Consider the following 14,851-nt stretch of genomic DNA (forward strand, 5'->3'; position numbering starts at 1 on the left):
GCAGACTTCTTCTTCAAAGATATTGTGTTTGGGGGAAAGTTCCTCAGGACGAGCAACTTTCTCAGTAAGGAGATTGGAAGATTTTTAATGATATATATACCAGGGCGGGTATGAGCGGGTTTAACCTAAACCCGACCCGTCCTACCCCACCTAAGAACCGTCCTGTTAAAACCCGCTCTGGTGCGGGGGCGGATAATTACCCGCCCCAAACGAGTAGAGATGGAGTAGTACCCGCGAGTTCGAATAGTGTTGCTACCCTACATTCTCCTTACCTCACAATCTCACATGCTCCTTTCCTTCAGAGCCTTCCCTTTTCTTCAAAGCTATGTCACCGCAGCCGTCCCATCGCTGTCGCAACTCGTCTCTGCCATCGCAACTCGTCTGAATCGTCTCATTTACACTCCTCCGCAGCGCGTCTCCTATGATCTCTTCGGCATCTCCTTCAAACCGCCTCCCAGTCGTGCACTAGACGACCCACCCCCGTGCTTCCTCTGCATTGGAATCGTGCGTCGTTCGCGCCGCTCTTGGTCCCGAATCTCCCCGCATAGCGTCGGTACAGTTCTTGCCCCTATCCCAGCCTTCCTTCCTTTTGAATAATTTGATATGTTTAATCTCCATCTATTTTTGGATGTGTCATGAGAATAGACAAAAAAATCTTTTGTTGTTCAATGTTCAGTTATATATTTTGGTTTTGGATGTATTTGTGTTTTTTATTTCTTTTATTATTTTGCTTGATTTGGGATCTGATACATTAATATAATTTGGATGCGGCATGAAAATAGAAAAAGTGAGATTTAGATAGTATTTTATTTGTTATAATGTTATTTTAGATATATTTTGAGATTGGAAGCCACTCACGTAAAGATGTTTAAAACGTATTTTTAAGACATTTTTTAATAATTAAAATTTAACCTATATAATCAATTAAACTGTGTTATTTTTGTGAAAATTAGACCAAATAAATTGATTTGACCGAAAAATCAATAAATCAAATCTTGAATCGATCTAAATTAATATTTTTTTTATAGAAAATGGCTATAATACTCTTATTATAAAAAATGACTAAAATATTCTTATTATATATATTAATTTTGAAGATTCTAAATTCTAATTCAATGGTGGCATAGATAGAAGAGAAAGATTAGGATTTAGAGTTTTTAAAATATATAATAGAAATATTTTAAGTCATTTTTCATGATAGGGGTATTATAGTCATTTTTATAAAAAATATTAATTTAAATTGGTTCAAGATTTGGTTTATTAATTTTTCGGTTAAACCGATTTATTTCATCTAATTTTGACAAAAATAACACAGTTTGATCGATTATATAGGTTGAATTTTAATTATTAAAAAAACATCTATAAAAAAAGACGTTTTAAGCGTCTTTATGTGAGTGATTCCCTTTAAAATTATATATTATATTAAGTTTTTAATTTTATCAATTTGTATATATTAGTTTTTTATTCTTTGAGCAAATATGTATTAAGTTTTTGACAGCGGTGATTTTTAAATATATCTCACTTTGTTATTGTTTCAATTATTCTTATTAAGTATTGTTGCTGTGTTTTAATTGTTCTTGTTGTTATTGTAAATTTTAGTCCATGTTCATGTTCTTGTATTATTATAATTTACTATAACTTTTTGATTATTTCTATCTTATAATTTGATATAATTTGTTAATTTGTTAACTTGTTGGGTTATAAATTTAGAATAAAATATATTTTTTATCTATGAAGTTTTTGAAAAATTTTTAAAATACCTTTAAAATTTTAATATGTTTTAATTTTATCTTTGATATTTTAAATATTCTTCGATTATATTTTTTTTGTTAATTTTTTTTATAGTCAACTTTTTGTTTCCAATTTTACCCCTAATCCTAACAGTGTTTGGCACACTGCATAATACATTCCAACGCCTCCCCCTTTCTTCCCAACTTCGTCCCATTCCAACACCTCCACTTTTCTTCCCAACCATCGCTCATCCTTTCATCCATTTCTCTCGCTGCAACCACCGGCGCCACAACCAACCACCACCACCAATATCTATCTCCGTCTCCCACTCTCTTTTCTCTCATGCCAACTTTCATTCTTCCTTGCTTCTTATTGTCTCACCAACCATCATGCACAGCCACTGCCACTCATCCCTTCTTCTCTTCGTTGTGCTGCCGCACTTGTAAAGTTACAATTTTCAAATTTATCTATATTCTACAAGGCAATATTCAAAAAATTCAATAATAAAATATCCCTAATTCATCATAAACCTTTATATTAGACAATAAAACATTGACTATATATTTATATTGCTAATCACAGCCACATATGTTTACTATTTCAGTTAGGGGTGTGCATGGGTCGGGTAAAATCGGGTTTGATGTGATCCAGACCCGACCCGAAATATATACCGGGCCTATTTATTAGACCCGAATCCGGCTCTAGACCCGATGAAACCTATACACTTTCGAGCCACGATTATACCGGGTAAAACTGGGTGAAAATCGGGCCGTTAATATTACATTACCTTGATACCTTCTTATAAGCTAGCATGTGAAAATATCCAAATTTCTAAGGCTCCAACTATTATTTGACATGGTAAAATTCACTTAGAAAAATATAACAAGAACCAACTCCTCTAAAATTAAAGCATAACCATAATCAATACTAATATTGTATAATAACACCAAATATTTAAATTAATACAAATAACATAATATTATGCATTAGTCTAAAATCTTATGCATTTTAAACATAAAATATTAACTTATAGTCTTATAATAACTAATAACACAAAATATTAAGGTTTACAATACTTAAATTTCACATAAAAATAGCCATCATCCATTACTAATAACACAAAATATTAATTGTGTATGATGATCGGGCCACCGGACCGACTTCGGACGACTCGAGCCATGGCCCGGACCCGACCCGAAATAATGATCGAGTCTATTTTTGAGACCCTTATCCGGCCCTAGGCCCGATGAAATCACACCAAATTAGTCCCTAAAATACTCGGGGCCGGGCCGGGTCGGGCCATGCATACCCCTAATTTCAGTATCCCAAGTGTGGGCAAATTTTATCAATTCACACATTTAACTCAATTGCAAAATGAAGTGCCAAAGCTACAACAATAGCAACGAGTTGAAAACACCAAAATTGAATATAAAAGAGTGATATTGACAAACTAATAACAAAATCATTTGGACAACTACACCCTAATTGTAGATCTGAACAAGAAATTAAACCTCGTTGTTTTCATTAGGCTGTTTCTGAAATCAGTTAATGTTCAAGGTCTGGACATGGGCACAGGAAGAGGGGGAGTTGAGGTTATCAGGGAGGGAAGCCATAGCTAGCGCACATAACAGCGGGCCTCGAGGCACAGTGAAACATGGACGGTGGAGCTCTAGGCGTGGTGAATCGCGAGCGATGGACCTCCAGGCGCAGTTAATTGTGGATGATGGAGCACGAGCTTGAGGCGCCGTGAATGGTGATGTTGTGTGAGACTTGAGTGTGTGGGACTGGAAGAAAAGAAATGTGATGAGTGATCGGTATTTGGACTCTGTCTTTTGCTACTTTATGATCATGAAAATGGAGATGAATGAGTGGTGAGGAAGATGGATAAATGACGTTGGAGACGAAGATGGAGATTGGTGATGGTGGTGGATGGTGATGGCGCCGACAGTTGCAACGAGAGAGATAGAGAGAGTATGGGTGATGGTTGGGAAGAAAGGTGGAGGTGTCGGAATGGTATAAGGTTAAGAAGAAAGGTGAAGACGTTGAAATGGGTTAGGGAGTGTACCAAACACGGTTAGAATTAGGGGATAAAATTGAAAATAAAAGTTGATTATTACTGTCAAAAAATTAATAAAAAGATATAATTGAAACATATTTAAAATATTAAGAATAAAATTAAAATAAATTAAAATTTAAAGATATCTTTAAAATTTTTCAAAAATTTAAAAAATAAAAAATTATACTTTATCTATAAATTTATAATTGTTCTTTTTTTCGTTAGTTCATGTTTTTTATATAATTTATACATTAATAATCATATAAGATTTTGATTTTTATACAATATTTTATATTTAGATAATATTTTAAAATTTATATTAAATTATAATTATATTTTAAAATTTATTATATATATTATTTATTATTTTATTATAAAATAATTATTTTAGTTAAATTACAATTAAATTGATTAAATTAATAATTAAAATGATTCGATATTTGGTTCGATTTTCAGGACTTTTATGTATACACTATACAGTGGGCAGTGTCCTGGGGTTGTCCCCCACCAAAATTGACTCTACAATAAAAAGCAAAGCATAAAGCATACAGGATACAGCAAAACCAAAAGCGAATCTTCGGAGTTGGGAGTGGAATCTGGTTCTGACACCAACCCTCGCGGAATATTCAATCAATCAAATACCCACTTTTTCAATTTTTGCTATTATTGTATTATTTTACATGAGTATCTTCAGACATCACGTGTGAATCATCATATTATAAAAAGGAAGAAAATAATAATAAAACATTAGTAATTTATAAAAGGAGTAATAAACTTAGTGATATCTTCGTAAATTAGTGATACGTCATATTCACATTTTAATTTTTTTTACCTTATTGTGTTCTCTTCCGTACTCTCTTCTGCTTCCTTCTCTTCTTCTTCTTCCCTTTGCAGCCGCCATGTGCGGAATCCTTGCAGTGTTGGGTTGTGTTGACAACTCTCAGGCCAAGCGCGCTCGTATCATCGAGCTATCTCGCAGGTTCAATTTTCCATCATGCAGTCACATTTCTCGAAAATTGTTTCATTGTATTTTAATTGGTAGCAAACTTTAAATGCTTTCCATTTATTTAACAAACACATTGAAAATTGCAATTTTCTAATTGCGTTAGTGTACGCGCTTTTGAAAGATTTCTTGATGCTTGGTTTTTAGGCGACATAGGAGTTCAGTCATTTTTTTAATTATTTTTGTGATTTGGTTCTGATTGATTGTGAAATGGAGTTGGAGAATGCAGATTGAAGCATAGAGGACCTGATTGGAGTGGATTGCATTGCCATGGAGATTGTTATCTTGCTCATCAAAGGCTTGCTATTGTTGACCCCACTTCAGGGGATCAACCTCTTTATAACGAAGACAAGACTGTTGTTGTCACAGTATGCACCTGTCATCTATGATTACATTATTATTATAATTATATATTTGCATCATTTGAATGTTCCTTAGAAGAATGCTTTATTTATTTCACTTTAATTCTGGAAGTCAGATGAATATGGTAATATGGAGCTTTAAGTCTACAGTCAATGCCTATTGATAGTAAATGCATATTTCTATTTCTTTTTCCTCCCAATAATTTTTGAATTAGGTGATATTGCACATGACATAATACAAATATGCATTGTGTCATATAATCTAATTCTGAAAGATGTAAGTATATATGATTTACAAATAAAGAGGTGTTGTGTGTTACACTATTTAAACATGAGGCTCTAGTAACGTGTACTTTTTTGAGCATGTATAAGAGTATGACATTAAAAATCAGTTGTCCGAATGAAAATGGAGCCCAAATACACTCATGTGTGCAGTCCTTTTTATTGAATTAATTTTGATGATATGTATGCTTAGTAAAGTTTCCAGATGTTTGTTTAGCCTTATATATTTTCTTTTCTTGTTGAAACTGTGCCATTAGGTAAATGGGGAGATATATAACCATAAGGAACTGAGACAGAAATTGAGTTCCCACCAGTTTCGAACTGGAAGCGACTGTGAAGTCATTGCTCATCTTGTAAGTGTTGAGGAATCTTTTATATTTACTGATTATTGATCAATATGTATTATCTTTCCAATGTAGTCTTGTTTCATTTCATCTTCATCATAACAACATGGTTATCATGCAGTACGAAGAGTATGGAGAAGAATTTATTGATATGCTGGATGGGATGTTCTCCTTTGTCCTTCTTGACACAAGAGATAAAAGCTTCATTGCTGCTCGTGATGCTATTGGCATTACCCCTCTTTACTTGGGATGGGGCCTTGATGGTTTGTGGCTTCCCCTTCTTCTTGTTGTTTTTGATATTGTTGGGATATTTTTGAAAATTTCACCTCGAGCTGGATGATGTCCAACATCTCAAAGGTTGTGTTTGGTTATTATTCTGAGATAAAGGAAACACAGACACCGGGGATAGAAATAAATTTGTAGAAGGGAACAAAGACAAAAACTTGAAAATCCTCTCTGTCCCAGGACAGATCTTTAGATATTTTCTCTACTTCTAAAATAGAGAGACACAAGAGGCATGTCTTAGGAATATTTTTGAACTAATTTGTGTACCTTCTAAAAGAAGGGATGTTGGAGACTTGTCTCTATCATCCTTGTCTCTTGGTACGAACCAAATGCTGGTGAGCTATCTATAGTCCAATTTAAGTCAATTCAAGATATTTACAGAATGGTTTCAGTGGCTCCAAAAAGTGAAATAAATCACAAGCTGGTTGCCCTCTCAGTGTTTCCAGCACTTGAAACATTTTGAGTGTCTAAAACAATACATACCCTTGTGTTTTAAGTATAATTAACACTGCATAACATATTGGTTTTCAAACACAGTTTAATCCTCAGTATTTGGCTTGTTTGTTCATGCTTTTGTGTCACATTAATGAATCAAATGTTTTACCTATGGAAGGAATGATTTATTTGCAGGATCGACATGGTTTGCGTCTGAAATGAAAGCTTTAAGTGATGATTGTGAGAGATTCATATCTTTTCCACCAGGGCATATATATTCCAACAAACAGGGTATAGACGTGTTCATGCCTTGTACTCTTGTTCTTTAAATTATACATTTTTTTATATTATGTAATTCATGAACATTGTTAAAATATGTTGTACTTGTAGGAGGATTAAGAAGATGGTACAATCCACCATGGTTCACAGAGCAAATTCCATCAACACCCTATGATCCTCAGATCTTACGTCAAGCCTTTGAGAAGGTGTGCTACTATTTGGTCGTCACAATGTAATTCATTTACCACTTTGAGATGATTCTTCCTCATTTTAAAATATCAATTATTCTGCATATATATTATTAGAGAGTGGTTCAGATACTCTTCAAAACTTTAGATAGCCTTGCATGCGTATCTGTGACTATTGTACGCTTTGCTTAGGAATCTGAAACCATTTGTTTCGATCGGCAAACTGCTTAGGTGGAAGAAGCCTGACAGTAAATTTTGGGCGAAAATCAAAGAAATTGAAAATGGACTGTCAAATGGAAGTATGTGCTTTCTTAGGAAATGGATGCATCAGTTTGAATAAACTTATGAACTCAAGTGGATATTAATTATTTTTTTAGTTATTATTATTGTTATTTTATTTTAGCAGATAGAGTTAAATCAAGGTGGAATCGAGTTACTTCTTTTTATTTTTTGTTTCTGAGAAGTACACTTTAAAAGTTTATTCGAGTTCAGATGCACCCGATATAATTACCCTATGGAAAAATATATTGCATCACTGATATGTTGAATCCAATGTCCTGATACCAAATTATGGGGTTACAGGATCTAGTTAAGGAAGATGTCAAACATTAAATTATTTGATACACTACTAATGTGTGTGTTGCATGGACAATAATTGAGAGTCAGGATTGATTTTTCCAATGTGCTTATTTGTGAAGGAAAATAATTCTTTCCTGTTAATTTTACTTCTTGTCCTTGGTATACTATGCTATCATTTAGGCTGTGCTTAAGAGGTTGATGACTGATGTACCTTTTGGAGTTCTTTTGTCGGGAGGACTTGACTCATCGCTTGTCGCTGCCGTGACCAATCGTTTTGTGGCTCAATCTGCAGCTGCACAACAGTGGGGATCACAGTTGCATACTTTCTGTATTGGTTTAAAGGTCAGAATTCGTTCTTCAATATAGGTGAAAATAAGCCTCATTATCCTTCTTTAAAAGAATAAATTGGCATATTAGATTGTACATGCTTCATTTGAATTTTGCCACCGTTCAGGGCTCTCCAGATTTGAAATTTGCAAAAGAGGTAGCAGATTATCTTGGTACTCGACATTATGAACTTTATTTCACAGTTCAGGTGGTTGTTTATCATCATTGCTCTATTTTTGAAAAACATTAATCTTGTCCTAGCTTCTCAAATTTTTTGTTCTTTTTTCTTTTGTACTTTTGTTTCATAACAGGAAGGTATAGATGCACTTGAGGAAGTCATTTACCACATTGAAACATATGATGTAACAACCATCAGAGCAAGTACTCCAATGTTCCTTATGTCCAGAAAAATCAAATCCATGGGAGTGAAAATGGTTCTTTCGGGAGAAGGTTCAGATGAAATATTTGGAGGTTACCTATATTTCCATAAAGCACCTAATAAGGAAGAGTTTCATGAAGAAACATGTCGAAAAGTAATAGCAAATTGTTACATCGTCATGTTTTATTCAATGCAATTTGAAAATTTTATGCACTTAACCTATTAAATTTTCTTCCTCTTCATTCCTAGTGTACTTTACCTTTTCATTGAAGATTTTGGTTTCCTGATCTCACAGATCAAAGCTCTTCATCTTTATGACTGCCTGAGAGCCAATAAATCAACTTCAGCATGGGGTATAGAGGCACGTGTACCATTCTTGGATAAAGAATTTATCAACACAGCCATGAGTATTGATCCAGAGTGGAAAATGGTATTTTATGTTCACTTTTTTCTGTGTTCCTCTTGGTTTGATCGCCTGCAATGTTGATTGAATTTCTCTTGCTTCGATTTAACTGTTAAGGTCTTATTATTTTGATCATTGTTCATCATCATAACTCTTCTGTTGCATCAACTTCTTATCTACTCTTTAAGGTGTTATGGTGTAGCTTACTGGATAAGGCATGTCTTGACACTACTAACAAGAAACCTTTGTGAATTTGATCCAATGGTCCTGTGAAGTTAATCTTTTTAGCTAAGTTTTTTAATCACATAATGAGATATATGACCATTTCACAGATACGACCTGATCTCGGAAGGATAGAGAAGTGGGTATTGCGCAATGCATTTGATGACGAAACAAATCCATATTTACCAAAGGTTTGTAAAAAATTTCCGGCTCACACTGATTGTTATCATCTCACATGGTGAAGGCTATCTGAAACATTGTATTGCTTTGCCATTTTTAGCACATTTTGTACAGGCAGAAGGAACAGTTCAGTGATGGTGTAGGGTACAGCTGGATTGATGGCTTGAAGGAGCATGCTAACCAACAAGTAAGCTCTTACTTGCAGCTTCAAATTTACTTCTTCTTATGTTGCAAACTATCAGTAATTAACTTTTATAGAGTTCCATTGATGCCATCCCATGGTTTCTGCTCTTTTTCACTTTACAAACTGACAGGTCACAGATGGAATGCTGTTGCATGCTAACTATGTTTACCCTGAAAACACTCCCACAACAAAAGAAGCATACCTCTACAGGACAATTTTTGAGAAGCACTTTCCAAAGGTGGGTTTTCTAAGTTTCTTTTTAAAATAAACATCCCCCCATTTCTTTTTTTGTGCTCATGAAATCTTGTTGAAAATAATGCATGTTAACGAAAGCAGTTAGCAGTGTGATAACTGATAAGTATTGAGAATAATAGGAACTGATAATATTGTGGAAAATAGTAAAAGTTATGGCATTTTTATTATTGTTCTTCAAATTTCCGTCCGACATAGCATAAAGATATAGCTGAAATGGCGGTTATAAACACTTAAGTAGTTTTTGTTATGGAGCTAGCTTTTGACTTTGGTTACAAACTTATATCTTGCCGAAATCCATCTCTAATTATGTTGCAACCATTTTAACAGAATGCTGCAAGGTCAACCGTTCCAGGAGGTCCTAGTGTTGCGTGCAGCACCGCAAAAGCTGTGGAATGGGATGCCGAATGGTCAAAGAATCCTGACCCTTCTGGCCGTGCTGCTCTTGGTGTTCATGCAGCAGCATATGAGGCTGCAGCAGATGCAAAAACAGCCTAGCCTAAAAACGGGACCCTCTAAAGGCCCTTTATTCTGACTTCGAAGAACAAAAAAATGCAAAGCATTGTCTTGTGAGGCTTATTTTCAGGTAGATGAAAAATTAAACTCTTGAGGAAGATTGTCATTTGTATTTCGCACGGTTGGCACAACATTTTAAGCTGTTTTGACACTAGCAGAGTAAGATAACGTTTAATGTATACTGTTAGCAATCTTTCTTACATTGTGTTTGAGTAAGAGTCCTTTAACTGGAGTTGCAATGGCAACTCAAATTCATAAATAACAACAATGAAGAATTCCTGCAAAGTGAACAAAAGATAAGAACTTTGCTCTTTGGTTTGCTATAATACTTGAGGCTCTGAGGGTACCCTCAAGCTGCCAAGGGCACTTTGATGGCGTTCTGTGTCTCAACTCTCAATAGTCTTTCAACTTGGGACATCATGCAAAATAAATAAATAAACTTTCTCAGGTCACCTTGCCTTTGAGAAGCACACTATTGATTCTTTTCTATTTTGGTTATTTAATATTTTAACGTGTTCCTCTTCCAAAAATTAAAAAACAAGACTCAATTCTTTGGAACATCAACTTACTCCTATATGCTATTCTCTTTGTGCAATACTATTTGTTAGATCAATAGATTTTCTCAATTTTTTTTTAATCTTAATTGATGTTGTATAGTGTAATTTCAATCCCACACACCACACAAGATTTAAGTGGGAAAAGAAAAAAACATGTAAGAGAAAATTTTGTACGTGCAAAATCACCCTTGCACCCTTTACAAAATCAATTGAAGAAAACAAAAATGAAAGGATCCATTTTTACTTGAAAATTGCTCATAAACATAAATTTTCTCCAATTTGTACCCTGAACAAAATTGACTGACTTTTTCATGTGTACGGACTCCATATATACAGGCTTTGGTATTTACATGCGTTCCTTAGTTATAACATTTTCTTTTAACATGGTTAGTTTTAACATAATTGGATACATAATGCTTCAACATTTTATCTTTGTACACGAACTTCGCATTGCTCAAGAGGGAAAGTGAACATTATTCCACCATGAAATGCAGCTCCAAAGTCCAAACCTCTTTGATTTATTCACATCAGGTAAATATTCCGCGAGATTTACCATCGACAGATGCCAGGTGCCTCTGTTCTGCTAAATGCAAGTACTTCATCATATTTTGAAGCATACACAAAGCCCCATAACTGTGTATGAGAGAAAGACCAGTTAGTTTTCTTCAGCTATAAATGTCTCTTGAAAGTAGCAACAAGAAAAGATGAAAAAGAAAGGATGAAGGAGTGTGTAACGTTGTGTGTAAGTGAGAAGAATCGAAGAAGTTGCATGAGCACCTCTACTTCCTTCACTTCGAAATCTTGAGAATTCGCAAGGCAAGGATTTCCGTAGGTTTCCGAGACCGAGCTTGAGCCATTCAATCTTCAAGTATATTGCAAGAGTTTGAAAGGGATTAAAACAAAACACAAGGTAATGATACATGATTGAAGACATGTTCACATTTCTTCCTTTTTATATTTTTCAATTTTTTTCTGGCAGTGTGAAAGTAACAATTTAAGCAAAGAGATAGTGACGGAAGTAGAAAGTTCTTACAGATCACCATCCAAATAAAGCGCAAAATGACTTCCCCCTCCAATTGCTAAGAACTCAGTGTTGCATAGTGTGAAATAGCGGTTTAACCCTGCAATGTTGTGGTTAGTTTAGGGTTTAGCATTTAGAATTCTAAACCAAACAAAAGAACAGAAAGGGGAAAAAAGAGAGAAAAGAAAAACCAAACAAACAGAAGTATTCCAAAATTTGAGGGAAGCCTCATGCTGAGGCTGAAGACTTAGCAATAGATTTCAAGGTTCCAAGATTCTACTAGAGGCAACTATTGAACATGATAGTGTTTTTTATTATTTTTAACAATTCATAGATATTTGGATGAATGTGAAATTATGATGGAGCAAATTCAACTCTCATTGACAAACTAATCATTGAATGTAGCAGACAACATTCTCACATTTCTGAATAAAAGTAAACTCAAGCATTCCTCATTGGCTCATAGGAAATGGTTCTTATATATAGTTGAAAGATGACATTATGTTCACCATATGTCACACAATTCCTGAAATTTAACCTTTTAATGATCTTCATGGGCATCATTTCTCAGGTTTGCACCATAGATTCAAATGTCAATGCACCACATAACAAGAAATACTAACACCGATTCATTAATCTTGGATTTTGATTGCTAGCTAAGCATCATATAATTATGACAGCAAAAAGGATGAAAGAGTAACATGTTCAAACTCGGACGGAAGAAGATACCTGTTGGACGATATATAACAGGATGGCCAGAAATACTTGTGAAAACAAATGTACTGTTTGTTCCCTGTACCAAATATTTGTCATCGATAATACAATAACAGATACAATCTATCAGATAATCTTTGGATAAATGAATTTTGGTTTGACCTGGTATTTCTTGTTGGATGGTCTAAGAGGTGCTTCAACTAAGCTTCCAAACACTGCTCCTCTTCGGTCTCCGACAACCTGAAATGGAATAACTAAGATTTGGAACCAATCCATGATAGAAATGAAGAGAAATTAACCTTACAAGTTACAAATAAAAGATTCCAATACTGAATATATCTCTGATAATTCAAAACGTGTTAATAGTTTTCAATCCATAGCAAAGAACTCAAATGTCATGTAGGACTTGCAGGCTTCCACAAACTGGGACTTGAATTTGTAGAAAACATGAACTATCCCATTCTACAACTAATGCTAGTGTTGAAACTCCATATACAGTATAGTATACATTACAAACTCCATACAGAAGTGTGTGCTTATGATTAAAATTTGCTCAGGGAAAGTTATAGGGTACCAGCAAACTCAATCCAGGCCAAAGCATGCTTCTTCGATAAAGGGTTGAAAGTGATATACCGTTCCTCCAAGTGCTGCAGGAAAAAATGTCACACAAGAAATCAAAATCATAATAAAATATCAATAGCTTTGGAATGAATCTTCACCTCTTCATACCTGTACAGCAACAGCCACTTCCTTCCATGAACAAGAGCAGGAAGAGAAGCATAGAGAGTACTTCTCATCGCGTCCGAAAGGAGCATCGACGGCTCAGAAATTTCTGGCATGTCAACCAAAGACACAGACTCTGATTCTTTCCCTTTCACAGTTGAAAGATGATTCATCTCAACACCATTCAATCCAGAACCATTTAGACAATCAGAATTCATTTCAGAATTATTATCCTTCCGCCCCTGATGGCGAAATCCGCCGATCCTAGCGGCTTGGCGAATAACTCTACCAAGTGATTGCTTACTCCTAGAGAACAAGCTTTTCTTTCCACCATTATTCTCCTTCAACGATGAATCGGGTAAAGAGTTATTACCATCACCTGAAGCACCTTTACCATCACTCTGTCCATGCACCTTTGCATTATCTCCTCCAGCATCTGATGAAGACAAGAAAGAATATAGAAATGCACTGAAAGATGAGGTATCAGGGCCATCAACTAAATCATTGCTACCCTCTTCAGTTTTCTCTGATTCACTTGTTGTTCCTCCTAATCCCCCTACCTCATCCTGAGAAGGAAAAACAATCAATCATCTTCAACTTTACTCTTAAGCCAAAAAAACAAAAAACGAAAAATAACCTTCAAAACTTAATTAAGGGGCAAGAAAAGGAACAATAACTAAAAAACATAAACCTCGTACTTGGAGACCTGAATTTTAGCATGCATCAAAGCCAAGAAGCTAAGACAAACATCAGAAAACAATAATTAATGAAAAGGGGGAACTTACAGAAGGTGTTGGAGGAGGGTGTTTGAGAGTGTCAGAGTCAGATATTGGATTCAGGATAACAGATACAATCTGGGTAGCTTTGCTACGCAAAGATTGCTTCTTTCCCATTCTTTTTTTTTTTTTCCTTTTTCTTATGTATAGAATTGGAATAATTTCGGATTCTGATTCATTCCCTGTAGCTGCTTCTACAATAATAATAATAATAATAATGTTGTTGCTTTTGTTGGTTATGGTGGTGATGGGGTGCTGGCTTTGAAGTTCTAGTGTTACCAAACTATGGATGATGAAGACTAGGATATGCAGCAGAAGCTTCAATGGGGATTGACCCAACTTCAAATACACTATATTGAATTGCACGCCATGGCTGAACCAGCTGAATCGGCTAAACTTCTTAGAATATTTAAATATTGAATGGACGTAATTATGAAAAGACTCCATGGCCCAATGGATAAGGCGCTGGTCTACGGAACCAGAGATTCTGGGTTCGATCCCCAGTGGAGTCGCAGTTTTACATTTTAAGTTGAAGTTGAAATTTTTCAGTAAACTTTAACAAGGAATTTTTTCCCCCTTTTTCTTTTGGGTCTCCTCAATACTCTTTTTTGTCTTACAACATGAGATGTTAAATATAATGAGAACAAAAATAGCAAAATAGTTATTAAAAAAATATAGTAGTGGGTTTTGTGTAATGATTTTTGTCGGTTCATCGTTAAACAAATTTTATTATAAGTAATGGTTGATATCTAAAAGTGTGATCTACTAATTTACGCTAATCATAATTTTTTTAATTCTCAAATGGGCTACCTATATTTTTCTACCAACAGAAAAACCAAAAAAAAAAAATTAAAATTTATAACATGCTACTTTGTTTTACCTCATAATATTTTCTAAAAAATGTTATTCTTATTATTTTATCTGAAATGTTGCATTTTCTACTTAAAAGTACACCACACATTATGTTATTTTTTTTTAATAAGGAAACATATGAAAAAAGAAAGAGACATGTAACAAAAAAACAACTTTGTTCTATAAAAAAAATATGTGTTC

General features: G+C 34.5%; 2 protein-coding genes and 1 non-coding gene across 3 annotated transcripts; 2 read left to right on the forward strand and 1 right to left on the reverse strand.

The window, feature by feature from the left end:
- The first annotated feature begins 4,447 nt into the window (after positions 1–4,447).
- Positions 4,448–10,454, forward strand: LOC130955064 (asparagine synthetase [glutamine-hydrolyzing] 2). The gene is made up of 14 exons (XM_057881843.1): positions 4,448–4,766; positions 5,020–5,158; positions 5,692–5,787; positions 5,900–6,041; positions 6,694–6,789; positions 6,889–6,983; positions 7,725–7,886; positions 7,999–8,079; positions 8,183–8,404; positions 8,546–8,680; positions 8,986–9,066; positions 9,156–9,242; positions 9,370–9,477; positions 9,822–10,454. The coding sequence occupies exons 1-14, from the start codon at positions 4,687–4,689 to the stop codon at positions 9,987–9,989; spliced, it is 1,692 nt and encodes a 563-aa protein (XP_057737826.1). The 5' UTR covers positions 4,448–4,686; the 3' UTR covers positions 9,990–10,454.
- Positions 10,455–10,784: 330 nt separating this feature from the next.
- Positions 10,785–14,126, reverse strand: LOC130955067 (uncharacterized). The gene is made up of 8 exons (XM_057881844.1): positions 13,808–14,126; positions 13,029–13,588; positions 12,874–12,946; positions 12,462–12,539; positions 12,315–12,378; positions 11,598–11,685; positions 11,342–11,426; positions 10,785–11,197 (listed from the first exon to the last, which is right to left on the reverse strand). The coding sequence occupies exons 1-8, from the start codon at positions 13,913–13,915 to the stop codon at positions 11,114–11,116; spliced, it is 1,140 nt and encodes a 379-aa protein (XP_057737827.1). The 5' UTR covers positions 13,916–14,126; the 3' UTR covers positions 10,785–11,113.
- Positions 14,127–14,237: 111 nt separating this feature from the next.
- On the forward strand, positions 14,238–14,310 carry TRNAR-ACG (transfer RNA arginine (anticodon ACG)). Its single transcript has one exon. It is a non-coding gene; the product is annotated as a tRNA-Arg (tRNA).
- Positions 14,311–14,851: the final 541 nt, after the last annotated feature.

Source organism: Arachis stenosperma, chromosome 10 (genome assembly GCF_014773155.1).
Source record: "Arachis stenosperma cultivar V10309 chromosome 10, arast.V10309.gnm1.PFL2, whole genome shotgun sequence".
NCBI classification, from domain to species: domain Eukaryota; kingdom Viridiplantae; phylum Streptophyta; class Magnoliopsida; order Fabales; family Fabaceae; genus Arachis; species Arachis stenosperma.

Coding starts and splice junctions, on each gene's coding strand:
- LOC130955064 (XM_057881843.1), top strand. CDS start 4,687: ATGTGCGGAATCCTTGCAGTGTTGGGTTGTGTTGACAACTCTCAGGCC. Junction 4,767..5,019: donor ATCATCGAGCTATCTCGCAG/GTTCAATTTTCC, acceptor TGGAGAATGCAG/ATTGAAGCATAGAGGACCTG. Junction 5,788..5,899: donor GTGAAGTCATTGCTCATCTT/GTAAGTGTTGAG, acceptor GTTATCATGCAG/TACGAAGAGTATGGAGAAGA.
- LOC130955067 (XM_057881844.1), bottom strand. CDS start 13,915: ATGGGAAAGAAGCAATCTTTGCGTAGCAAAGCTACCCAGATTGTATCT. Junction 12,540..12,873: donor GGCCTGGATTGAGTTTGCTG/GTACCCTATAAC, acceptor ATTCCATTTCAG/GTTGTCGGAGACCGAAGAGG. Junction 11,427..11,597: donor CTTTATTTGGATGGTGATCT/GTAAGAACTTTC, acceptor ATATACTTGAAG/ATTGAATGGCTCAAGCTCGG.